At 38.2% G+C, this 26,312-nt stretch overlaps 2 protein-coding genes across 3 annotated transcripts in view; one reads left to right on the forward strand and one right to left on the reverse strand.

Moving 5' to 3' along the window:
* cyth1b (cytohesin 1b) overlaps positions 1 to 7,147 on the reverse strand; it is a 42,443-nt gene extending 35,296 nt beyond the window's left edge. Inside the window, exon 1 of the mRNA XM_079476027.1 lies at positions 6,973 to 7,147. Within this exon, the coding sequence (XP_079332153.1) occupies positions 6,973 to 6,991 (19 nt within the window). The 5' untranslated portion in view covers positions 6,992 to 7,147. The remainder of the gene's footprint in view (positions 1 to 6,972) is intronic.
* A 2,533-nt stretch (positions 7,148 to 9,680) lies between these two features.
* timp2a (TIMP metallopeptidase inhibitor 2a) lies at positions 9,681 to 25,755 on the forward strand. 2 transcript variants are annotated; one of them, XR_013787754.1, is made up of 6 exons: positions 9,681 to 10,127; positions 21,490 to 21,590; positions 21,686 to 21,797; positions 22,568 to 22,692; positions 23,500 to 23,756; positions 25,352 to 25,755. XR_013787754.1 is itself a non-coding variant. In XM_079476293.1 (5 exons), the coding sequence occupies exons 1-5, from the start codon at positions 10,001 to 10,003 to the stop codon at positions 23,695 to 23,697; spliced, it is 663 nt and encodes a 220-aa protein (XP_079332419.1). In that variant the 5' UTR covers positions 9,681 to 10,000; the 3' UTR covers positions 23,698 to 24,715. The 2 variants fall into 2 exon arrangements, 1 of the variants encoding a protein (XP_079332419.1); XM_079476293.1 differs by lacking the exon at positions 25,352 to 25,755 and having other exon boundaries at positions 23,500 to 24,715.
* Positions 25,756 to 26,312: the final 557 nt, after the last annotated feature.

Raw genomic sequence — 26,312 nt, forward strand, 5'->3', positions numbered from 1 at the left:
ATATAGATTACTATGTATTCAGAGGTGTATCAAGACCTTACATAATGAAGTGTTATGTTTTTATTACCTTAGAATGAGCTATTTCTATCTACATACACCGCTGGTCCCCTTGCATGGAATCCATGTTGTTTCCACAGAAACTGCTTTACAGAGCACATTTCTTAAATATGTAATCTCCTTCGGCAAAGAAGTAAAAACATGGCGACATCTTAGCTCTGTGTCAGCTGCCATAGTGCTTCGAAAGGGAGGGGTGGAGTGGAGTGAGCCATTGGTTGGAATTCGCAACCTCGCCGCTGGATGCCGCTAAATTTCATACACTGGACATTTAAAACCCTTTGAAATCCACATAAATGCTTTTGCACCTTTTGCATTCAAAGGGAAAGTTGACCCCAAAAATATATAGAATGTCATCATTTATTAACCTCGTGTCGTTCAAAACCTTTATATGACAGTTACAGACCTGTCTCTCTCCTCCCTTTTATTGCTAAAACTCTAGAAAGGGCAGTCTTTTCAACAAAGTTTCTTCATACCTATCCCAGAACAAACTAATGGATGACAAGCAGTCTGGCTTCAAAACAAACCACTCCACTGAGACTGCACTGCTATCGGTCACAGAAGCACTGCGGCTAGCCAACGCGGAATCCGAATCCTCGGTCCTGATTCTGCTGGACCTATCTGCAGCGTTTGACACGGTCAATCACCCTACTACACTGCTACAACCCATCAAGAACCCTGCGTTCGGAAAACGAGTGATGCTTTGTAATGCCTTCTCATAAGGGCATTATATCGCTTTCATGTCATTCTCCTTCACAATTCCTTCCTGGTGGAACATTCTTCCTAACGCAGTCCGGTCAACCACATCTCTCACAACCTTCAAAAAACTATGTTTTGAGTATACTTTCTGTGAATACTAAGACAAAACAAAACCCTCTCTCTTCTCTCAACAGGTAGTGGTCTAGCTTTTGTTTGAAACTAGTAACTTTGTATTAGCACCTATCGTACTATTGCTAAATAAAAGACTATCCCTTTAAAACCTTCTAAACTGTGTTTGTGTCACCACACATGTGACCTTCTCTACAGTATTTACCAAGGGAAGTACACTGTGGGATGCTACGGTCTATAAGACTGTGATTTTTAGTTTTGTAGTAGTTATGCATGTCTTCTCAAAGACGCATGTTTTTTTGCACAATACTGCTAATTCAGGACTGCTGATATTGCTGCTTTCTTTGTGTTGTGAAACAGGAAGAGAACATTACCCTCAAATAACAGTCTCAAGCTGTGTCTGAATTCTCCCCATCTCCAATATAGCGCACGATATCAGGTGTCTGCCATTTCGTAGTGTTGTCAGAATTCTGAGTGAACAACTCATTCCCTACATCTAATGTTCACTCATTGTTTCCCATGATACTGCATTTTCATGGAGAGTGACCGTTAATGCCGTAGATATCAAGTTAATACCACGAATGCACGTTTATACTTTATACTACTTTAAAACATTGTTCTTGTTGACAGTTAGTTTCTACTTTTGGAGAACAATCAGATTAAACGAATCTATAGACAGCGGCGCTTTATTTTAAATATATTAAATCATCTTATTAAACGTAATAAATGTTATTAAATAACAGTTGTTTGGTTCTCTTTATTAAAAACGAGTTAAAATTTAAGTAAACATTTTATTAAACAATCCATAAAGCCACACAGGGGCATTATAAGCGTTATGACGAATGTCCATGACTGTTCATCAAAAATGTTATCATACGATGTGACACAAACCGTTCGGGAACATCCCCAAAACAAGGTCTCAGAGGGGAGATCCTGTTGGAAAGTCCACCCAGCACTTTCCAGATCAGTTTCAAAGGTTCCTCATTTTATCTTCTGAGCTGGAGCACACCCTTCCCAACTTCCAATACACCCATCCATTTATCACTTTTGCTCTTTGACTGTTTTTCACCCTGCTCAGGATTTAACAAGAAAGTTCCTTTTGAAACCCAAAAGAAGATATTTTGAGTAATGTCTCTGTGGTTTTGTCTCTAGACAACGGAAGGCAATGGGTACCAATATTCTTCAAAATATTTTTTCTGTTGTCCAGTAGAATATAATCATACATGTTTGAAATGATATGAGTACATTTATACTTTTGGGTGTACTGTCCCTTTAAGTAACATTTAAACCCAACATTTCATCACCTGGTCAGAATAAATGTAACAATGAAATTTACATGATTTATTTGGCATTTTGCAGTAGCTGTTATTCAAAGCAATTTACAATACCCTTATTGCAGGGACAAGGACTCCTTATGCAATTATGAATATTATGCAAATACTCAAATTCAAATATTCATCTATTTAAATTTGGTGCATTGTGAACCCATCTAAATTAGTGTTTAAGGCACACGGAAAAAACCTAGTGACACATGACTACATTTCCGTGCCGAGCTTTTCTAACAAGAAACGACAGTGTGGAAGTCTGCAGACATGTCAAAACCAAATAACAAGCGCTACCTGATTTATCTCAAAACCTCAAAACTGACCTGGAGAAAACCCAAGGCAGCTATAGACAATACCAGCATAAATATTAAACCCTGCGATTAAATAAACAGGGAAACAGTCACGATTCACATTTCAACTTTCAAAAGCTTTACTGTAGCTCACTGGTTAGAGAAAGGCGCTAGCAAAGCCAAGGTCATGGGTTCAATCCCAGGGATTAAACATAATCTGATACGTGCAATGCAAGTCACTTTGGATAAAAGCATCTGCCAAATGCTTAAAAAAAAAATGTAAAAAAATATGATTTTTCCATTTGTAGGTTTAAAAAAATGCATGGACGTCAGAGGAACAGTAGGAGGTCATGCAGAGTCGGGACTCTTGAGTTGAGATACAGATCGATTTTGTCCAGAGCAGCAGACTTCATTTGGCCTTTTGTTTTGAAAGACAGATGAAACTGTGAAACTGAAAGGCTGAATTCTGTTGAAAAACTATAATGTCAGATGTTTGGGTTTCCCCTCAATTCCAATTACACTTCTTTATAATTCTGCAGCAAACCCCTAATTTCTGACCACATGCTGCCATAAAACATTCTCAAGATGAGTGTACTTGTTTCGAGAGACTACAGATGGTGTTTTCATAATAAATACAGAATTCCATTAAAGGATAAAACATGATATGGGCACTTATACAAATACAGTATAGTGCCAACCAAAAGGTACAATTTGAGCTGTTTGTAACAATCTAGAAGACAATTGACACTTTTGCACACAAGCAATATTTAGTCACTTTGCATAAGATAATTGATCAGTTCCTATTGGGTATATGTTACAGTAATCAAAATTATTAGTTACGAAATAATGAAAATACAGTACTTTAATATCAAAATGCTGGGTCATTTTCAACCCAGCAATAGTGTTGTGTCCAAAACGGACGGACCCAACATAGAAATAAAACACCTTAGAAAAAACAAAACGTCTGTTGGGTTATTTTAACTCATTGTTCAAATATAAACCATTTAACCACAGCTCTGGTTTTCCTTTTTTGACCCCCATGATCCATTCTGAAAATAACCCAGCATTTTATGGTGTAAGAATAATGAGAAAGTGATGGGTAAAGTTAACAAAATTATATCAAAAATCAAAGAATGCATGGGATAGGGGGTGCTGAATGACAAGGACATAAATATAAGCTCACACACAATGCAGAAATGTTTATGAAAGAGAAAACCGGGGCTAGTTGACATTCTTTGTAATTCCACTGAACATCCCCTTTTCATTTTAAACTACATATCCGTACAGGTGTTGGCTACAAATATCTATGAAACATTTCCACCATTGCTCAGGGGAAAGCAGTTCATCATCACACGCACATCAACCTTTTGTGACAACATGCCCCTATGTCATGCCAATGTAACAAGGGTGGTCCATTTTCCATTGTTTTCTTTCCTAAAATAGCACATTATGCTCCAGTCCGTTTGCAATGATGTTGTGTGTAAAGGATTCTGAGAGTGTCAAAGTTAATGAATACGTTTAGTTTGGAGATTTAGTTTGGTTACGTTTTATTTTCTCGGTAAAAAAACAACTTTATCTTAGACACATAAATGATTCAATGCAATGGCATTCTTAAATCCACACTGTCAAACTGTCCGGATGCATAAACATCTGTTATGCACAAAGGATCTTGTTTTTGAAATGCCTCGAGAGACTGAATCTCAAACCCACAAACTATAAGGTGGGCAGGCAAACACCAGCAAGGCCTTTGGTTCAATGGCTTGAATCCCAGATGCACAGCCTACGAATCATAAGCCCAAGCAAGCCTTTCTCTCTTAAACTGGCTCTCGGTTTGAGAGCTGTACGCTCACGATGCTGTGACGATCTCCTCTTGAACATGAGAGGTCCTTAGGACTTAAAAGCACACTGTGTGACCTACAAACCCAGAACATCATGACATGAGAGTGGTCACTATGCCAACAGGGAACAAATACATCGGACAGGGGCGTAACAATACCTTTCTGTCTTAACAATTCTTCTCAGTCTATCCACTAGTTCACCCATTCATGTCATGTATTCATTTTGGGACTTTCTTAGGAAACTGTTTCTGTCATCGTGACGGACTTATACTGATATCATTTACAGGATGCTGGGCTTTCGATTGATAGTGATTTTACATCACAGTTGCAATGCAAACTATCTTTTATTTAAAAAACGAATTCTGAAAGTTTCGCACCAATATTTAAACTACAACATCACGCTTTCGTGTCTTATGGACTTTCTTTTCTAACATGCTTTATGTTGTTTTGTACACCGCTTTATATGAACCTCAGGACAAGATTTGTGATTATTTCTGCAAGCTCTATTTTGTGGAAGCAGATGCCATCTAGTTGACATCTTATGTTACTGCACAAAATGTTTTGATGACAAAAATACCAAACTGGACATACATCATAAGTAAATCTAGTAAATATTTGCACTGCAGGTGTTCTTTTCATCTTGTTTTATAAATGATTCAACATGCCGTTATGCTGGCCTTATAGTGAATAACTAATTTATAGACATTTTTTGATAATGTAAGTTTGCTCTAGTGATGGACAAAAAGTATATAAAAGTAGCATTCATCACTAACACTGTATGACTGACTAGACTTGGTATGGAATATTATTAATTTGTCTTGATGTCAGTGTAAACAGCCTTTTCATCAGCAGCTCACATACAAACCCAAAAATGCACCGACAGCAAGTTTTGACAGTGAGAAATGGATTCAAAACAAACCCTCCATTCAGCCTCTCACTATCACTTACTGGAAGAACGGATTGAGTGGGAGGAGTTAACTTCATTGAGTGACAGCTGAAAGAGGTAAAGTGAGGACAGACTCAAAGGTTTCCTGTGCAGCTTTGCTCTTTCCTGGATGTGACACTATGCCACGTCTGCAGCTGTAACTGTGGTATTGAGAGACATATCCCAGTCCCACATAAGGGATAGTTCACCCAAAAACGAAAATTCTGTCATCATTTACTCACCCTCAAGTTGTCCCAAACCTGTATAGATGTATTTGTTAAAAAGATATTTGGAAGAATGTTAGTAACTGACATTTCTGGGACATCACTGACTACCAGAGTAGAAGAAAAATGATGTTTTTTTTCAACCCAAAGTAAGATATTTTGAAGAATGTAGAAAAGCAAGTTCTGGGCCACCTTTAACTTACATTAAATGTTTCCTCCTATGGTAGTCAATGGTGCCCCAAAAATGTCAGTTGCTTAAAATCTAATATATTTCCATAATTCATGACAGAATTTTCATTTTAAGTATGCATCTTTATAGAAAGGGTGGGGTGCCTTTAAAGGGATAGTTCACTCACTCATGTCATCATATACTCATACTCGTGTTATTTCATACCTGTATAAATTACTTTGTTCTGATGAACACAGAGAAACATATTTGGAAGAATGTTAGTCATTTTCAGTTCCTGGACATCATTGACTACCATAGGAGGACATTCTTTTAATTTAATGGTAGTCAAATGTGCCCAAAGTTTGTTTTCCTAAATTCTTCATAATATCTCATTTAGTACAATATATTATTCCTACTATGGTCGTGGATGATGTCCCAGAACTGAAAATTGCTAACATTCTTCCAAATACCATTCTTCAAGGTTTGGAAGTAGTTGATGACAGAATTTTCATTTTCGGGTGAACTATCCCTTTAAGTTCCTGCTGTTCATGAGTTCCATTCATTGTCCGGTCAGCTATCCGTTCCCAACCTTTGGGAATAAAGTTTGGGAACAACAGTTTGGAATAAGTAGTCTTTTCACTGCTCTTAAGCAAATGCCACTTTACCTACAGAAGTTGACGTTACATTTTCACCCATGTACATAAAACAGGCGCCCACATGCTCTATTTGTGGTGTGTCTGTTGTTTTTACACAGGATATCCTGTAACGTCGTTTCAGCTACACTGACTTTCTACAAAAAAAAGCAAATATATACCAAATACCAAAACTGCAAAACATCCAAAAGCACTTTGGGTTTAAAAAGATCCTAAATATATGAAACACCTCAACATGACAGTAGTCTTGTGTGAAGTGGATGAGATCTGATTTGTAAACATTTAGACTTCAGTGAAATCTTTTGGAAAGAAATCTAAAACAACTTCTCATTTTTTGTACCTCGCGAGAACAAAAGCACATACAACTATAAACAAACACACAAACAAACAAACATGTTACCATGTGTATGTCACATATATGTATATACCAAGTTCCGATCAAAAGACATCATGCACGTCACTGTTATGAAATCACGTTTTGCTTCACCATTCAATTGTTTCATTGTTGCATTTAAGCTCAAGCAAAAGACGCATCTGTACCTTTTTTTTTTTTACCGTTATGCACACGTTCTCCATTCCGTGACAGCCTTCACAAAACCTTACACTTTTTTCAGTCGTATGATCTCCTAAAGATGTAAATATGTTCCTAAAGGAATGCAAACTTACCATAATCGTCCGCCTCCATCCTGCAGTTGTTTCTCTATAGTGTTCCTCCACCGCTCAACATCACTTGCCCGCTGCACTATTTTTTTAATCTCCGGGTTACTTTGTTGCGTTACTTTCCGGCGTTGAACTCTGCACGCGCACTCCAACCGGTCTCATCTTTATAATCGCACACTACACAGGAACTAACTAGATTTGTACTTTGTGTAAACTAACACTAAAAACACGTTGTTTAACCCACGAAAAGGTTCAAAATGTTTTAAATATTCTTAACTTTAAATTGATCTGCAATTATTAATCCTGTCCAGCAGGAGTCCCCAAAACATCTTCTTAGAGAAACTCGCAGCAAATTAGGAGTTCAAACGAGTAAAATGATACAATGTGTCATTTTGGCCTCTTATCCCTGCAAAGATAACCACGCGTGTATTTGGACTCGATGCTATATTTGTGTTGTATTTACCCACCAGAAACCAGAAATACAAGAATTCTAGCCTGTTACCCTCCTACATGTTTTGTTTTATTGTTATCCTTGACCGTAAATGTAAAATTGCTGTTTGTTGGGGTGGTTTCACATGAATTGGTTAGAACCTAAATTAGCTGTTCTTACTGTCACACTGTTCTTAGTTGCAGTAGTGGTGATGTTGAATCTAAATATAGGATTTATAGAAACAAGATTTATCAGTGACTATAAATATATTCTCGACGGCCTGCACCCTCACATCTACTCATTTAAACAATGCCAGTCACAAGTCATGGTTCATCTGATGGTTATTCCGATCTCTGCAAACACACATTGAAAAATATTCAATGTTTTTCCCTACAGGAAAATCTATGTTTGAAAAATCCAGTCCTCTGTTGTTGGAAAAGATGTGAACTGTAACAGTAACTATTCTGCACATGATTTAAAGATATCACTGTGGCCACAAATTGGTAACTACAAGGAAGTTTGGTGCATCGTATTGTTCTGTTTGGGTCATTCAGAGAATTTCCAAAGGATGCAGAAATGGCAAAAACACTCCTCCTGAGCACCACATACACATTTTTCACATAGTTTCCCTGTTGAGTATTACCACAGACACTAAATTGCTTTTGTCTGTGCCGCACACGCCATCATGCACAAAAGCAGACCGAGTCACAACGTTTTTTCTCCTTTAGAAAAGTCACACCACCAGTAGCAAGCTTTTAGCTAAATGCTTTCAGACCGCTGAAGAGTGTGATGTCTGTGGAATGAAGGATTGTTTTTCTTATCTTGTTGTCCACCTAAATTCAAGGATGCATTCATTCTCTAAAGAAACTTGCTGATGAAACCATTTTTCAATCAGATATAAAGACAGAATTATTTTATTCATTACATTAATTTACTTATACGTTCTCTTTCACGGAAATGAACTATCATTTATGTGGCGTTGGTTGGTCTATCTTATACACTGAAAGACAGTTCATGTCTGAAACTTGCACTGCTCCCTATCTACCACATATGGAAATATAGATTATAAATCAAAGAAATAAGAACAAGCTACTGTAACATTTTAATCTGAGTCTGCAGGGTCTGTGCAGCCACAGAGAGGTGATGTCATCACAATGACAGAATCATTGCCAACCAACTTGCATGAGATTTTCCAACCCTTGCATTAATATATTTATTTAACTTCATTCTCTCATAGCAGCACATTGTGGATTTTTTCTTTTCCCTCTAGTCAGAGTGGAAACAGTGAGCGTGTGCCAGATGCAGACGCAGCCCCATAGCAGACGCAGCATCGGCGAGAGACTTTTACTGCTCTTCTGAGTGGCAAGAGAAACAATAAAGCGACTTTGGTATAAGCCTACAAGAGCAAATTCCTCAGATAGCAGCTGAAGTTACACATTCAGCATCCCTGCTGTGCTTTTGTATATTGATATAGGTAGGAAATAGGGTTTGAAATGTATAAGTGGTCCACGTAAAACAAAAAGATTCGCAATTTAGTAAAAATATGCAAACAAATTCAATTCCAAATAAACACTTGGATACCTGCTTAGTTTTGGTGACCCGTTTACATAAATGACCCTTCTAAAGTGTGTGCTTTGGGGTCAAAATACTGTTCTAAGTAGGAAATGGGTTTGAAGGGTTTCATTGTGAGATTGCGGTTTATAGTAAAAGAAAGTTACACAAAGGAAAAGGGCTTTAAAATGACAAGAAAGAGAGAATTCTTTTATTCTGTTTTATACAACATTGCCACAATTATTTTTGATATTTATACGAATTAATGTGCCTTCAAAAATCATGGTCCACGACACAAACATCAGCAATTAAGTAAATAACAAATAAAAACAATAACAAATCAAGACACTTTGATAGTTTTCCTGACCTATCGGAAAAACATCTGTTTAAAAAATAATATATGAAGAGTTTGGTTCCAAAATTAGATAACTTTCAAAAATCATGTTTTCATTATGTAATCCCGTTTCATTGTGTTAATTAGCTGTATTTTGTTCAGTTATCATAAATCAAAACAAACCAACTGGAGTTTGATTGGAATGCACAATAAAAAAATCTCAATTTCATTTTGGACTCAAACTCTTCAAACAAAATAGCCTAATAAAAACGTCACGATTGAGCTTTTTTTCTTTTAACACAGAAGAATATTATTATTCAAGGTTAAAGTTGACATTTTTGTCAAACTCAATGTTGACGGAAAGAGTGAAATAAATCTTTTGAAGAGCTTTACGGAAGCGCCCACCTCTGGCTGAATCTGGTTTGAAGGGAGGAGTCCAGTCACAGTATTAAGGCATAAACCTGGTCTGTGTGCAAACACACCCATAGAAGGCTGTGGAAAGAGAAGGAGCTGGAAAGACCATTAAAGAGCAGCGGGGCACTTTCTTTATTACCGACAAACCCGTTCGTTTCCGTGGAATAGTAATACTCAACGCGTGGGCATCTCAGACGGCGGCGGACGTTGTACTTTTCGCTTGTGTGAAGGGAACGGATCTGGTTTGACATCGCAGAAGATCTTGTGCCTATTTGCCTTTCAATTTGCAGTCAAGTGAGGGTAAAATGAAAAGCGTCAGGAGCTGTGTCGGCACACTTGTGGTGCTGATATTGTGTCGGGTGGGAGAAATCGCAGAAGCGTGCAGTTGTTCTCCCGTTCATCCTCAACAGGCGTTCTGCAATACGGATGTCGGTAAGTGCGTTCCAACGTTCTTTAAACGCTCACACGTCACAATGCGAAATCTTTACCGCGACGCGTGACGAGTTCGTTCTGAATGGATCAAAACAGTTCACGTCAATACGTGCAATGAGCTCGTGCGCGTATGCGCATCCATTGGCATCCTGATCTTGTTTTCGAGTCCAGCTTGAATATTTGAAACTCGTCGCTGTGCTGTTTTTTTCTCTGTTTACGTGCATTTTATATCGTGTTTATAAACAAAACTTTATTGCTAGACTTTTATGATGAACGATTATTAAACCACTGATCAAGATGGCTCGACCTGAGACTAGTTGTTTTGTTGAATGACACATGTGGATGTGGCACAGAATATATGTTGGGGTTACAGCATGAGACATTCACGCCATTCTGGTGGCTTGATTCACACCGATTCACTGTATAGTCCAGGATACCAAAATCTCTGCGGTCTAGTTTCTACTGTCGGTGATCAGATATGGAGGATTTATAGCAGATCTTAGTTAGAGGCAAAAGATTGCTGTTATCGTATTGCTTTCCGTGGTTAATAACACTGCACTGATAAGAGAAAGGTTATGGACCTAATAACCGTACTGCAAGTCAGCATTGTGTTTTCATGTGAGAACAGTTGTGTTATTATTCTATCAGCATCAATCTTTAGTGAGGTTTTTTGCCTCAAACAAGAAAAATCACAACGGGGAATACACACATAAAAGGATGTTTAGATATTTTTCTATTAAAGAAAAAGAATGTTGAGGAAGAAACTTTTGCATTGCAAGGAATACTCAAACACAAGCTTTTTTTATGTATTACAAGCATTTATTTTATAACACGATCAATTTGGCAACGAATGAGATGTTATGAAGTGAGAGAGAGAGAGAGAGAGAGAGAGAGAGAGAAAAGAGAAGTACTGTTTCAAGTGGTAAAGAGAGAACAAGTAAGGTCTTGACTTCCAGCTCAACTGGTCTCTATTTCATATTTGTCGGAGATGGAGAAAACCGAGGGATAAAAAAATGACAAGAATGTTTCACGTCCCACAGGGGCTTTCCCACCCAGTTCATGCTTAAAGGGCTAGTTCACTCAAAAATGAAAATTCGGTCATAATTTACTCACTCTCAGGTCGTTTCAAACCTTTATACATTTCTTTGTTCCGTTAAACACAAAGAAAGATATTTGTAAGAATGTTTAGTTCTGTGACATGATCCACTACCATTGTATGAAAAAAAATATTGTATCTTTTTTGTTCTGTTGAACACAAAGTGAGATATTTTGAAGGATTTGGGAAAAACCTTTGACTACCATTACATTTTACCTACTATGGCAGTCAACGATGTCACAGAATTGAAAATGGACATTCTTCCAAATATCTCTTCTCTGTGTTCAAAGTAATTTATACAGGTATGAAATGACATCAGGCTGAGCGAATGATGACAGAATTTGCATTTTTGGGTGAACTATCACTTTAAGTCAAGCCCTGTCCAGAGATGGTTTGCTTGGTACGCAGCTGCTGGAACAGAACCAAAGTCCTGTCTCACGCTGGTAATAGAATTTAAAACAAATGCGCAGAGGCCTGCTCCCTCTTAAAGTGTTTTCCAGGGTGTTATGCAGTGTGGTTTGATTAGAACCACGCATCTCCTGCAGAAAGCATCTGATCTGACATCTGGCCTACAGCTCTGGATGTGCCAGAGAGGAAAAAGCTATGAAAGTCTCTTAGAAATATGCATGGCATTCTTGAAACGGTGAGAAAAGCGCAGTCTTTGGCTGTACAACCCACCCTTGCCTCAGCTCACTGGCTTTGAACCAGTTCTTCTTGGATCGGCGGAGAAGGGTTTTTTCCATTGATTTGTAAAAAGTTGACCTTAGTTGCTGATCCTTGATGCAGTATGAACTGGCTGGAAATGAATTCAGACCTTGTATTTCATGACAAAACCTGGTACTTGTCATATTAATAAAAGAAGCAAATGCTGTCATTTTCCTTCGCGGTCTGTCCGTGTTTTTGCCAGTGTTTCTTTGAATCTGTGGTTGGCATTAATAAGGTTTATATGTGCCCAGCGTTGGCACACATATAGTACAGATGCACGTACAGAAGCCAGACTTCTGACTGATAATATCAAGTCTGGAACCTTTTTAACGTTTATTCTTCCCAAGAAACGCCCATTCAGAGAGGAAACAAATGTCTGATTGACATGAAATGCAGCCAATCACACATTTAGTTTTTACTTGATACCTAGACTGTATTACAATAATAGATCAGGATATGAAAAAATGGGTGTGTCGTCTGACTACTAACCTCATAACATTGAGTATTTTCCTTGACATTAACTGTTGAGTCACAACAACATGAATGTCTGATCAGTGACTTGTTCAGGGTTTGTTTCATGATTGACAGCTCCACAGTGAGCTGTGGCCTTTTACATGTCCTTTTAAAGTCGGTCAAAAATGCATTTCTAAGCTCATACTGTCTAAAACAACACTGACAAAGCCATTTATTTTTGTCAAGACAGTGGAGTGGATGACAATCAGAGAATTCAAGAAATAAAACTCATGAACTCGTGTCACCCAATACACTGCTGCGGTATATGGCAACGTATAGTCACAAACCTATTGATTCAGACATATATTTAAAGGACAGTTCACACAAAAATGAAGATTCTTGCCTCATTGACTCACCCTCAATCTGTATAAAACGTTCTGATGAACACGGAGTAAGATATTTGGAAGAACGATTGTAACCAAACAGTTCTTGGTCACAAATGACTACCATAGTAGGAAAATTGCTTTATACATTTCTTTGTTCTGTTGAAAACATAAGAAGATCCCTTTTGAAAACACCATTTGCTGGTTAGGTAGGTTTTGAAGCATGGTAGCTGGTATGTGTTGATTTTATCTGGTCATTTGCTGGTTTAAGCTGGTCCTAAACTGGTCATGAGCTGGTTTAAGCTGGTCCTAAACTGGTCCTGAGCTGGTTTAGGACCAGCAAAAGACCAGCTAAAACCAGCACAAACCACAAAGCTACCATGTTTCAAAACCGATATAACCAGCATACGCTGTCTTACACAGGGATATTTTGGAGAATGTAAAGCAAGCAGTTCTGGGGCACATTTGACTACCATTGTAATTTCTCCTAGTGCAGGGGTGCCCAAGAATGTAGCTATGGCTTCACGCTGCTTGGCCTTGGGTGACCCAATTTCAAGTGCCAGGTTTAACAGCCTTTTTTTGATCCTGTCCACTTTTCCATCACTTCCTGTTAGCTTTTTCCACTATACATCTTTATATAAAGGGGAAAAGGTGATAAAAAATAGCTTACTAGAAAAAATAGAAGACAACACCTCTATATCAATAAGTGCAGTCTCTTTTTTTCTTCAGTGGAACTTGTGAGATGTTACATTTTTTTTTTTATTCTGTATAAATAAAAAGTAAGCTACCCAACTGAATGCTTAACAATAATAATGGCGATCATCTTCTCAAGATGTTTCTCAGTTCAAATGTTTTCGGGCTCGAGCTGTAGCCATGCCTGATCTCTTTTTGGCAAACCGTGCGGACCAGCGTGATTTCATTTCTACAGTATGCCGTATACTCTAGGCAACACGGATCAGAAAGAAGACCAGGGTGTGGTGCTAAACATTCCTGAATAAAACAGTGGTAAATTCCTTTTGGGAAGGTTCAGGGAAGTTATAAATTGGTTAAAAAGGAGGAATTACCAATGTAGGATGCCAAATTCCTCTCTGTGCAAACATTTCTCATACGAGCACAGGTAGGCCTTTGTGAAGTCGGAGCGTACCAACAACCGGCGTGTTGTGGAAGCAGGGAATTTCGAATGTGGTATTTGGACGCACAACGACAACGGTGGTCATTCATGCAGAGTAACAAGGGAACAATGATGTACGGACACAAACATCAACGTGGCATGTCTAGCATTACTGATGAGCTTTACTGTATCCGTAAGCTATCTGGTACAAATAGTTCGACCACCCAGTTTTTAGTAAGCGAGGCTGTATTTGTTGATTTCGTATAAATGTTGTGTGACCAGATTCAATGATGTGTTCCAATAGAACAGGTTAGTTAGACGTATCTTGTGTTCGACCAGAGCATTTCTTCTTTGATGTCCCAAACAAACAAATAAGTTACGCAGCACAAATTTAACCGATAAACAGCTCCTTGTTGGGATAGATGGTAAAGCATGGGAATGCAGGTTATGCATATTTGGCGTGTTGTACAGGGAGTGGGCTCCGAGCTCGCCGGATCTATCCGAACCCTGCTCAGAGCAAGTGCTCCGGGCTCGGAACCGGCTCGAGTCCAGACCACACACCCCCCCCGAGGGTCCTGCGGGACTTAGAGAAAATGAGAGGAGCTGGGGTGGAGGAGGGATGCTTATCTGGCAAGATGCAACAGGTAAGATTGTTTGTCAATTTATGATAGAGCTTGCTGGAGCTGATAGGGTAGATACGGTGATTGCTGATGGTGAACCAGCCTAGATAGTTAAGTAGAGATTGCGTGCTCGGCTGATAGGTGATTGCTGCTGATGGAACATCGGGCTGATTTATATGCTTGGGTTCCTCCCGAACTTTGTTAATAAAACATCATATCTCATCTCATCATCTAATCTGGAAAGATGGAGAAGCAGCAATCTAAGACCCAACCAGCCATTAAGACCAAAGATAAAGTTATCAAAACTGATTGTTATTTGGAAACACGTATTTATGTAAACAACTTTCAAAAAAACTAGCACGACACGCTTGCTGCAATCACCCTGCGAAATGCGTGTTTTTCATCCTTCACATTAATTTCCTGTTGTTTGCTCATATTCTGGATTGCCTACTGTGAGCCGCAGTTTGCGTCAGACAGATTGTCGTGAGGGTGTGACTTTCGCAAGCTACATGTCGACAATCTTCCCCCGCGTGTGGGCGCTCATTGCAGAGAACATGAAGTATAGACATTGTGATAAAAACACCCAATGAGAAAAATTCCCCTGCTTGTATTTTGATAAAGACAGAAGATGGGGTTAAGATGTAGTCAGCAAACCTCACCGAGACCAGCGCCCTCTCTGCGGGTTTATGTAGCCAAGCCTGAGGCAGCGGGCAGTTGTTTGGGCCAGACCTTTTTCATGTGGGTGAACCTCAGTCTTTAAAATTTGCAAAGGTTTCCTTGTACTTGTAATAATGACGATGCAGACAAATCCAGCTTTCTCTCTGTGGCTCTTTGCATCATTATAGGATAGTTAAAGTGATCGAGTTCTCCCAAAAATTCTTTCATCATTTACTCACCCTCATGTCATTCAAAACCTGTATGACCTTCTTACTTCTACAGAACACAAAAGAAGATATTGTGAAGAACGTTGTCAGCCAAACAACACTCGCTCCATTCACTTGACATAAAATCACTTTATTTCATTTTCTTAAATATCTTCATCTATGTTCAGAAGAAAGAATCATACATGGTTTTGAACGACATGAGGGTGAATAAATGATGACAGAATTTTCTATGTATGTCTTTTTCTTTCAGTTTATTGAATAACATCATCTAACTATATTCACCATTACAGATATAAGACATAATAGCAATATGAGCAATAAGTGGTTCCATATTTTAAGGAAAACTTAAAGATTTGCTTCCAAACTACTCAGAACAGCCACGTGACCGGTGTAATGCCTAAAATAAAATCGCAATCATTTGATACCCATGAGACGGACTATTTTTTGGTCGCCATCTGTCTCAGTAAGGCCTTTGAGCGGCGTCTGCAGAGGTGGGAGTCGAGGAGGAGATTTGGGGCTTTCATTGCAGTGGTCTGCTCGGGCTCGGCGTTAGTCGTGATTGCTAAAAGCTGTGCAGTCGTACGGAAACTCAGGATGTGGCGGATATTTGTGGTGGCCATGTTTTCATGGAAACTATGACTTTGTGATTATGATATGTGCATATATACATAAGAGAGTGGAAGTCATCCGTGGAGGCAGCAGGCGTTGTGGGATATGCATGATTATCGGGCCACGGGAATGTGGGTCAGTGAGGAAAGATGAAGCTAAAGAACTGTTGAGCTATCAGTAACCATTTGATGCTGTGTCATAATCATGTATTTTAAGGAAGTTGTACTATAATGTAACCAATTTAGCATGCAAGTTTGTTTTTCTACCTTGGGAGTATGTTTTCTATACCATACAAACATTCTTACACGTTTTAAGATTTTCATTGAGGCATTAAATATACATTAAATATGTAATATAATCATTTTGCACTGTTTTCCTCAACATTGGAATTGTGTCCAATAACTTAAATTACATTGATCGCTAGTGTACACATGAACATTTTGCTATTCTTTTCTCAATATTTCTGTTATTGGAAAATTAACCAAAAACACTGATAATCTTGCATTAATGGGTATATCATATACATTTGATCCACCAACATGCTCTTTAGACACAAATAGCATCTTAATAGTAGACGACAAATCAGAGTGCAAGGCTGTGACAAGCTAAAGGTTAAGGGTGCCACAATCTCCTGGTTTTGGCCGTAATCATACTATAAAAAAACCATGACTATCCATATTGGGTCGATTCTACACATAAGATAATACCGTAAATTATTCGGCACCCGTTTGAAGCTTTGCCTTAAGAGGCCACAATGGTTACAAACTTTCTTTAATCCTTACATTTTAGTTTTAAGTGTGTTTTTGGCCCAAAATTTAGAAATATTTAAAGTAAATTTGATCGAAAGGATAATTTGTTTATCTAAAAAACACACATTGAAATAGATACCGTGATGATATCATTCAAAGGAAGTCTTCGACCACGATAACCATGAAGTGTAAATATAATATCAAGGCTACTAAAGGCTATACCTATCCAAACCTGCCCACCCTTGTAACCCATTTCAGAGTAAATACGTAAATTCTGAGATAAATCAAATAAACTGTCCTGGAGAGACTGGAGACCCATAATGTTCTCAAACCCAACAGTGACGTCTGCAGAGTCGGGCAGTTGCCACTGGGATGTTCTCTGAATCCTTTGGAGAATGGCTTGATTATTTCACCAGTATGCTTTTATCCTAGCATTTGCCATCTGGAATTTAAGATCTAAAACAGCTTGTATCATAACTGTTCAGATGACCTAGTTTAAGGACGGTATCTTTTGGTACAGGGCTGTCACAGCCTCTATGTCCTATAGAACATGTCATCCAGATAAACACAAGAAGTCCTGACATACACGGAAAAGCATACAGCTCGGACAGGATCGGGAGGGGGACTATTGTTAACTTTATGAGAAATGAACCCTTCATATTTGTGCCTTTTTCAGCCCATAAAGTGAACCCATGGGTGTAGTAGAATGACTGTGCGACTGCATATGTGTTTTTTCCTTTTATGTCCCTGCATCTTATATTCCTGAAATCACATTTTCCACTGGTGCCTCAAAAACTGCAACCGTAGATTTGACCATTTCTGTCTCGGTTCTAACTTGACTCTGGCAGACGCTTTTATTGAAAACACTTACAGTGCATTCTTGATGTACATTGTATAAGTCCATACATTTGCTGGGATTCAAACCCATGACCTTAAACATTCGAGCGGTTGATAAACAGGAAGCCATTATTAGCCCCGAGAATTTAAGCAGCAGGTCTAATTCAACTTGTAAAATCCAGTTTGTCTCATAAATTCTGCTCCATTTGTATCTCTCTTTCAGCCTTTGCCTAAGTAGTTTTGCAGAAATGTTCCTCGGCGCAGCCCGATTGAAACAAGCTGTCCTAACAAAACACACAGCGGATCCAAACAGCTGGCAAAGCACATCGAGCGTCTGTTTTTGAAAGGACACGGGTGGGACAAAAGAGGTGGTGTGGCACAGCTAATATGTTAATCCTTCGGACCTCATTAAACTGACCTTAGGTCAGTTTTTGAATGTATGCTTTTCTGACTCACGCAGAAAGAGCTCATTGGTAGAATGTAACTTGTGCAGATGTAATTGAAGTCTTGGTTTACAAGACAGCTGCTACTGATGAAGGCCTACTTGAGAAGCTGTCTTGATTCATTTACATCTGCATTTGATGAACCGCGTACTGTAAATCTTTTCAGCTTCTTTATTGCTGTTTTAGTTTTTTCTGGGATAGACGGCATTCAGACAGCGTGTTTCCATCACCCAGCATGGTTTTAAAGGGATAGTTCGCCCAAAAAGAAAAATCCCTTTACCATTTACTCACCCTCATGTCATTATAAATCTGTATGACTTTCTGTCTTCTGTGAAACACAGGTATTGGTTTTCTGAATATCTTCTTTTGTGTTACGGAGATTAAAGAAGGTCAAACGGGTTTAAAAAAACACAAGGGTGAATAAATGATGAAGGAATTAAAATTTTGGGTGAACTATCCCTTCATGTTCATGTATTCATATAGGGCTTCACAACTGGTGGATCATGATCTAAAATGGTTTGCAGGTCTATTGTGATAGAAAACAATGCAAATCATAAACAAATAATTGCGTAAAGTAGGTACAGCAAAATAAACAAGCCTATGAACGTTTAACTTAAGAGAATCGATAACAAAACAATTAATATCGAATTAATAAAGAATATCATACGTCAGTAGAATATGGAGTATCAGTGGAATATTGGCCTCCTTTTGATTTCCAGTTTAGAACGTTGCGAAAGGGTTCATTTTGTGCAATGTTTATTTGCAATTCTCCAAAGACAAAAACACCATATCTCTTCCCCTTTTATGTTCTCACCTCAGAATCTGGCAATACTAATAAAGTCTATTGAAACATGTCCTCATTCGGTCACTTAATGGCTGTGTACACTGCGGACATGGACTGGTTATTTTAGGGTGAATAAATTGTTCAAATAGAGATTTTCAGTATATATTTGGACACCTTAGTAAGTAGTGTGTCAAGCAACAAGAAGACCCGCTGGTTTACACAGACACATTTAGCCCTGAGGGAAACATTAGCCTGCAATCACTTACTAATTTGTTTACATGGGAAATGTAGACAAGACAACAACAGATTCAATAACATGATGTTTTATTTTGCAGCGAAGATTATATTGAAGTAACTTATTTTGAAGTCCATTGATGAATTCCTACTTGGATTAAGAAGATGCTAGAACAATGTTCCCATAGCAAGTTTTATCATTTCTTTTAGTTTAACTAGTTCAACACATGTGTTTTTCATTTACGTTAGACATACAGCATGTTCCATAAAGTGTGACAACCAAAAATTATCCAAATTCTATTTGTCTTCCTTTTAAACAATATCGTTACCATTTAAAATGATGTGTTTAGCTTGCACTTTATCCAACGTGACTTACAAAAGTGACGAAAACAAGGGACAGTTGTTTTAGACATACCTGTGAGATGGAAGAAAGGAGGAGAGGGAGTATCTTTGAAGTCTAAATACATTTGCTGGGTGGGACATCTGTATAATACACATTAGGGGGGCTTATCAAACACCGTAATGCATGAAATCATTGTTTAAAATATGCTCCATTAGATTGCGGTATACAATTTATATTAGAGGACTTCGATCTCCTGTGAGTGTAGAGCTGTCCTCACAGTCTTTGTTTGTAAAGGGTTAGAGGGTTCTTCTGATGGAGTTCAGGGTTATGTTGAGGTAGCCTCAACGCAGCATCCATTTGGATGCTTCTTTTGTCCCCTTCAAAGTAAAGTTTATACGTTTATTAATGACAGAACATGTTGTTCCAAAACTGTACACCGTATGCTTTTGTGTCTGCGTGGAACACAAAGGATATCACTGAAGAATGGCTCTTGATATATAACGACAATCTATGATGACACAAGCTTAAGCCAAGGCAACAATATAAGTGAATGACTTCAAACAATACTTAACACTGCTTCCTATGATCCACGGAAAAATATCAACGTTTTGGTTTGGAAAGACCTGAGGGTGATCAAACGATGACAGAATGTTCATTTTTGCGTGAACAATTCCATTACCTTGCATGTTATGTTTCCGTCTTGCGCTTTCATTAAAAACCGATTAAGGAAAATAAGGGCGTATGTAAAAGGCTGGAGATTGAATGAGTCAGCTGTAGGTTGTCCTGCGTCCGCACCGCACGTTGGCTGACCTGACAAAGAAAGCTAAAGAAAAGGCGTACAGCTGCAAACGCTCAGCCCGCAGGAAATGGGATTTGGGTTTGGGGGCATGACTCCGTGACTCTCTGCGAGAGAGACCACTCACTGCTGTTTAGACAAGACCTCGGATTAGAGGTGAGCACCACACGAGAGTCATGCGTCTGTTTTCGTTGTGACTCAACAGAATCCCTTTGTTAGATTTGTGCTTATATGTTTTACTGAAACGAGAAGTGGTGGAAAAACCTGCTTGATCTCACGGGGAATTTGTAACTGTTTTGTGAGGCGGCTAATTTGTGTGAATTGCAACAGTGCAAAGTGTACTATACAAAGTGAATCACGCAAAATAGCGAGACTATTAGAGGATAAAGTCCCCTAAACCTAATAAAGAGATCTTACAAATGTAAACAAAATTGCCATCGCATAAGATATTTATGAAATTGCAGTGATATGTTGGGAAAGCAGTGAGGAAGAAAAGCTATTTTGAGCTGTCGCTTTTACATTTACATTTATGCATTTGGCAGACGTTTTAATCCAAAGCGATTTACATTATACTATATATTTGTTTCTTAGTATGTGCATTCCCCTGGGATCAAAACGCAGAACCTTGGCATCGCGATTGTCATACTCTAACCATTTCTGCGACAGGAAAGCTACGCTTGGCTATTGGACACCAAATTTAGTTTTTTAGCTATTGATGAACTTCATTCATTCAGGTTATTATAGTTTACATAAACAAACTACAAAACATTTCTTATCAAGTTAAATATAATCCCGAATATTATTTAAATATGTATGTATTATTTAGATTGTGATATACAATTAATATTAGAGAACGTACTGTTCTTGTTAAACTGAATGAAAAATAGAATTGTGGCCTTGGCAATGAACTAAGATAAGTTTTATTTCAGTAAAACTATAAAAAAAACTAAAACTGAAATATATGTTACATAAAAATACAAGAATTAAGCATAAAGAATAAATGAAAAATGACAAAAGCGCATAACAAAATTGCAAAAAAAAAATTCTAAATTTAAACCAAAAGTAAAACATATCAAATCTATTTCAAAGTGTTAATAAAACCACGATAAAACTGAAAAATAAATGTAATAACTGATTTGAAGTAATCGTTGTTTAAAACAAAATTGCAAACTTTTACTTTGACAATAACTTGTTGCTTTAAAAAATGGTGAAATGCTTTGGAGAAGCATTCTAAAGAATCTATTGACATTTGTTAATTTTTTTCAGAAGTACGGTTATGAAAATAAGCATGTCATCAATCTCTCTTTTTCTGCAGTGATCAGGGCCAAGGTGGTCGGAAAAAAAGAAGTGGATTCCGGAAATGACATTTATGGCAATCCTATCAAACGGCTCCAATATGAGATTAAGCAGATCAAGGTAAAACGCGCCTTTTTCCTCTCCCTGCCCAGCCGTCTGTCAAATCTAACCTACATAAAAAACAGCACTGAATGTGAGACCGTGTATTCCCTTAGATGTTCAAAGGCCCGGATCGCCACATCGATTTGGTATGGACCGCACCTTCATCTGCTGTTTGCGGGGTGACAAATTTGGAAACAAATGGCAAAAAGGAATACCTCATCTCAGGTAAAAAGAAAATCCCTACGCCGATATGTTTTTTGTGTTGTTTTGTGGTAGAATAACCATATTGCGCTATTGGTTACTACCTTCGTTTTCCAATTGAGTCACTTTTAGAACAGACAAAGGTTTACAAACCGTGACATACAACGTATTGTGTATATGAATGTATCTGAATATGCTCTTTTAATGAACTTGCTGAGCAGGCAACTCTGACGGAAAAAAAAGAAGAATTTTAAAGAACGTCAAAAGATGAACACATCTTCTGGTTTCCCCATCTCCGACCATTCCAGCAGAACCCAAATTACAGAGCTGACAAGGCAAAAGGTCTGTGGAGGGTAGCAATTGCCTTCAAAAGCCAAAGTTTGAGAGGAGGAGGGGGTAAAATAATGAGAGAGCTCAATCCTGGAGTGCAGAATAACTGCTGAGATGGCCATTTTAGGGCACACGTTCCCATCCGCATACGGGGTAGAAACAACCCACTGTTCCAGAGCAGGAAAATCATGCTTTGGGCGAAAAAACAACCTCAAAATGGTTTATGTCATTGTAGTTGTGTCCCTGCCCATTCAGTGAAATCCTGGGACAGCTACCGGTAGTGTTTGAGTGGCTTTCCAAAGACCTCTTGATTCAGTCATAATACACAAGGGTGCACTTTATTCCAAAACAAAACAAGGCCTGTAAATGTGGCAGCTTTATGTTATCATGTTATTGTCTGTCGGCCGTGACTATCAGATGTTCGCAGTCTGTTCATATTATTTTGTCTGCACGTTGTGTTTCAGGCAAGCCGGACGACAATGGCAAAATGCACGTGACTCTCTGTGATCTCATCATGCCCTGGGAGTCCATGAGTGCCACCCAGAAAAAGAGTCTTAGTCAGCGCTACCAGATGGGGTGTGACTGCAAGGTGATTTTATCTGGAGACACATAATAACCACTACTGTTGCACAGGATGTTAAAGACGTCTGTCTTTCTCTGAAAACAGACATTATGCAGTATGTTTTACTATTTAAGACGTTAATGTCAAAGGAGTAAATGCCTTACACTGTTAAAAAAACATAAAACACATCTTAAATGATGGTAACATCTTACATTAAAGATAATAATAAGAAAGATAATAGTAGTAGGTTAAATTAAAGGTAAAATTATACTTTAAATAAGTGGTATATGCTAATGCATACACCTTAAAAATCTTCTGTAAAATGATACTTTTCCACTGTTTTCTTGTACATTTGTGGTCTTTTTTAAAGTAGACAAAAAAAATCAAGTAATAAAAAGGAAACTGTCCCGGAGCTGGGGCGCCAGAAATATACTGTAAAATAAGTAGTTTTTATCATATTTCAAAAATATGTGAAAAATCTGTAAAACTCTGTAACATTGCAAAATGTTTATCATGTCCCAAAAAACCCTGTAGTGTATGAATTTAGTTCACATTTGAGTTTCGGGCCACTTACATTTCCTTAAATAAATCGATGACATGTATTTATGTATGGAGTTAATACTTTGAATATCAAAAGAAGATATTTTAAGAAATGAAAAGTGGCCTTTTGTCCACACAATTGAAGTCCATATGGTCCATGTGGTTCGGTTGCCAACGTTCTTCAAAATATCTTCTTTCGTGTCATACAGGTTCAAAATGGCATCCGGGTGAATAAATAAAGAAAGAATTTTCCTTTTTAGGTGAACTGTCCCTTGTTGTTTTTGCTTTGCCCAGATCACACGCTGTGCGACCTTCCCGTGCGAGATCAGTGCCCCTGAGGAGTGTCTGTGGACGGATTGGGTGACGGAGAAGATCATTCACGGACGCCAGTCTGACCACTACGCCTGCATCAAAAGAGGGGACGGCTCCTGCGCCTGGTATCGTGGAGTCGCTCCCCCCAAGAAGGAGTTCATGGACGTGGAGGATCCTTAATCTGTCTCTTCCTCCCTCTCCACGTCGCTCGATCTGAGGCTCTTACAAATATCATAGATGTAAGTTAATATCAACATAAAGACAAAACTCTGCCAAATTGAAATGTTAAGGTTAGATTAGTATAACGTCTTCATTAGATATCGCAACACGAGACAGGACTGGAGTAAACTGGCACCCAGAAAACACAGCCCATTGTGTGAGGGACAATCTTTTAATGCGAGCACTTTCTGCCCCCAACAGCGCTTAGATTTCTCTCGCCAAATAGAGCATATCATTTTTCCAAAACTGCAGTTTTTAAACGTCTCTCGATTTCTGGCATTTTGCTCCAAACCCACACGGGGCGGGGGCGACAGTGACAGTATTACTATTGAAGGTAGTGTAATTTCCATGGCAACTGGTCCACTCAGATAAATGGTGAGGCAGGACTTCCCAGATTGTTCAAAGGTGTGCCGGGACCACGAAAGAACTTTTAACAGACGGCGGGGATTTGGAAAAACACAAATTTAAGACCAAAATCAATGTCGCATGAATTTGTGAGGGAAGCAAAATAGTGCTGCTGACCAAATTGCAGAATGTTGAACTGTTGTATATGAAGCTGACGCTCACTTTTATCATGCTTTACATTCCTACCGTGTGTATCTGCTTCACGTCATATCCTTTTTATATACAGAAATGAGGGAATTACAATGTAAACTCTACTATACTATACAGACGACAGTTCTAGTGTTCATAAATTTAGTTATATACGATCAATTCCTCACCGTATTTGGATTTTTATGCGCATTTATGATTGAAGCATCCCCTTGTTTTGTAAGTATGTCTGTTTGCTTTTCTAAATCTTTATTTACAAACACATTCAATGAGTTGATTTGTTCGATTTACGCATTCATTGCTCCGGTAATGAGTTGAACTTGTTGCACTTTCTTAAAAAAAAAAGAACAAGACAAAACCAGGAGGCCTGTCTCTGCTTTTTGTAACTCTGCTTGTCTTTCACAATAGCGACTTTTAAATGCCTTCATGCCTATTTTGCAACCGTTATCCAAGATCCCAGTGAGCTCTTTTACCTTGCGTATTGTTTTGCTGTGTCATTAGATTATGCGCCGAAAAAGGTGCATGAGAGTTTAGTTGCCATGGTAACGGGAAGACCCTTAGTTTTGCAACAAGGCCGATTGGATTTGCATGCAAAGATGCGGACCTATAGCCTTCCCGGATTCTCCACACAGAAAGAGGAAACGGTGACATGGGTTCCTTCTTCCTGTGATGTCAACAAATTCAGGAGTTTATTGGCAGCTTGAGAGAAAACAACAGAGGTGGATTGTGCTGCTGTCCCCTGATTGGCCGTCGCAGAGTCATGTGATTGACTGAGGGGTGTGGCAATAAAATACTAGTTGCTATGCGCTGACAGGGTGAACCATGTGGCCCAGTGTGGTCAGGGAGAGAGAGACGGCATGATTGGAAATTCGGACAGTTTAAAGGCATCACAATCATTGTATAAAGTCAACATCATTTGGGAGCATTATTTAGAGTACTTGTTAAATTCACGCCTTTATATTTTGGCTATCAGTGTTCCAGCATAAGTGTATGAAGCTTTTTACCTTAAGTGTAAATTAAATTAAGATTTGTTTTTAATATCATCACTTTTTCCTTCATGCAGAAACATCGCCATAAACAAGCTTGAACTCTTGCGAATACGCTCTATACCGTTGATCTACAAGGTTAATGTTTAATACACACCGAGCTTTAACTCCTTACAGTAAACTGCTTTGTATTAAATGTTAAATGGCGTAAGTTAAATGATTTTTTTTCCATGTTTCTACTTTTTTTATATGTATTATTACCTTTGATTTATATGATCATGGTGTTATTTTTTACTTGTCTTTTGTCTTTCTCTTTAATGATTTGCGGAAAAGTACAGGAATGTGAGCTCGTGTCTGAACCACATGAGAGTTGTGGTAGAAAAACCAGACTATGCATGTGTTTGATGCTTTCTGTTATTCCCATGTGGATGTTCACTTGACGGATAAATATACAGTATTACCAAGTAAAACATTAAACTACATATTTTTGTCTCGCTGGTATTTTTTACATCATTAAATATTTGCACACGCACATTAATGTAAAGACTGTTAAGGCTTTGTGGCCCAAACTTTCAGTAGACCTCCCAAAGAATCAAAAACTGTTGAGTAGTTTTAAATTAATGCAATTCATATAAAATATGAATCTAAATTAAATAGTTAAATTACTAGCCACTAACCAGACTGATAACTAAACACAGAACAGAAGTTAACTTTGTGCCAGATGTTTACATCGAAGAAACCATCTATAGGCCTAGATATAAATATTGGTATTAGTGGAAGGGATTATTTCCCATTCTAGAGCTATTTCAATAATATTTTTACACTAACTGTGTTCAAATATTTCATAAGCATCTGCAACTAGACGTTATTGATCTCTACGTAATACAAAAAAAATCCTAAATTTTAACTTACAGATAACAAAATCAATACATTGAACCAATATATAAAAGTAAACTGTTTAGAGCTGCTGTCAGCTGATATCATTTGTCGGTCCAATACAGGCAGTCAGCCGTCTGAATCATAAACCAGACACCAAGC

The sequence above is a fragment of the Barbatula barbatula genome (genome assembly GCF_947034865.1).
Source record: "Barbatula barbatula genome assembly, chromosome: 16".
NCBI classification, from domain to species: Eukaryota; Metazoa; Chordata; class Actinopteri; order Cypriniformes; family Nemacheilidae; genus Barbatula; species Barbatula barbatula.

Excerpts from the sequence above, each read along its gene's own strand:
- timp2a (XM_079476293.1), top strand. The coding sequence starts at position 10,001 with ATGAAAAGCGTCAGGAGCTGTGTCGGCACACTTGTGGTGCTGATATTG. Across the intron at positions 21,798-22,567 it reads AAAGGAATACCTCATCTCAG|GCAAGCCGGACGACAATGGC; the intron begins GTAAAAAGAAAA and ends GTTGTGTTTCAG. Across the intron at positions 22,693-23,499 it reads AGATGGGGTGTGACTGCAAG|ATCACACGCTGTGCGACCTT; the intron begins GTGATTTTATCT and ends TGCTTTGCCCAG.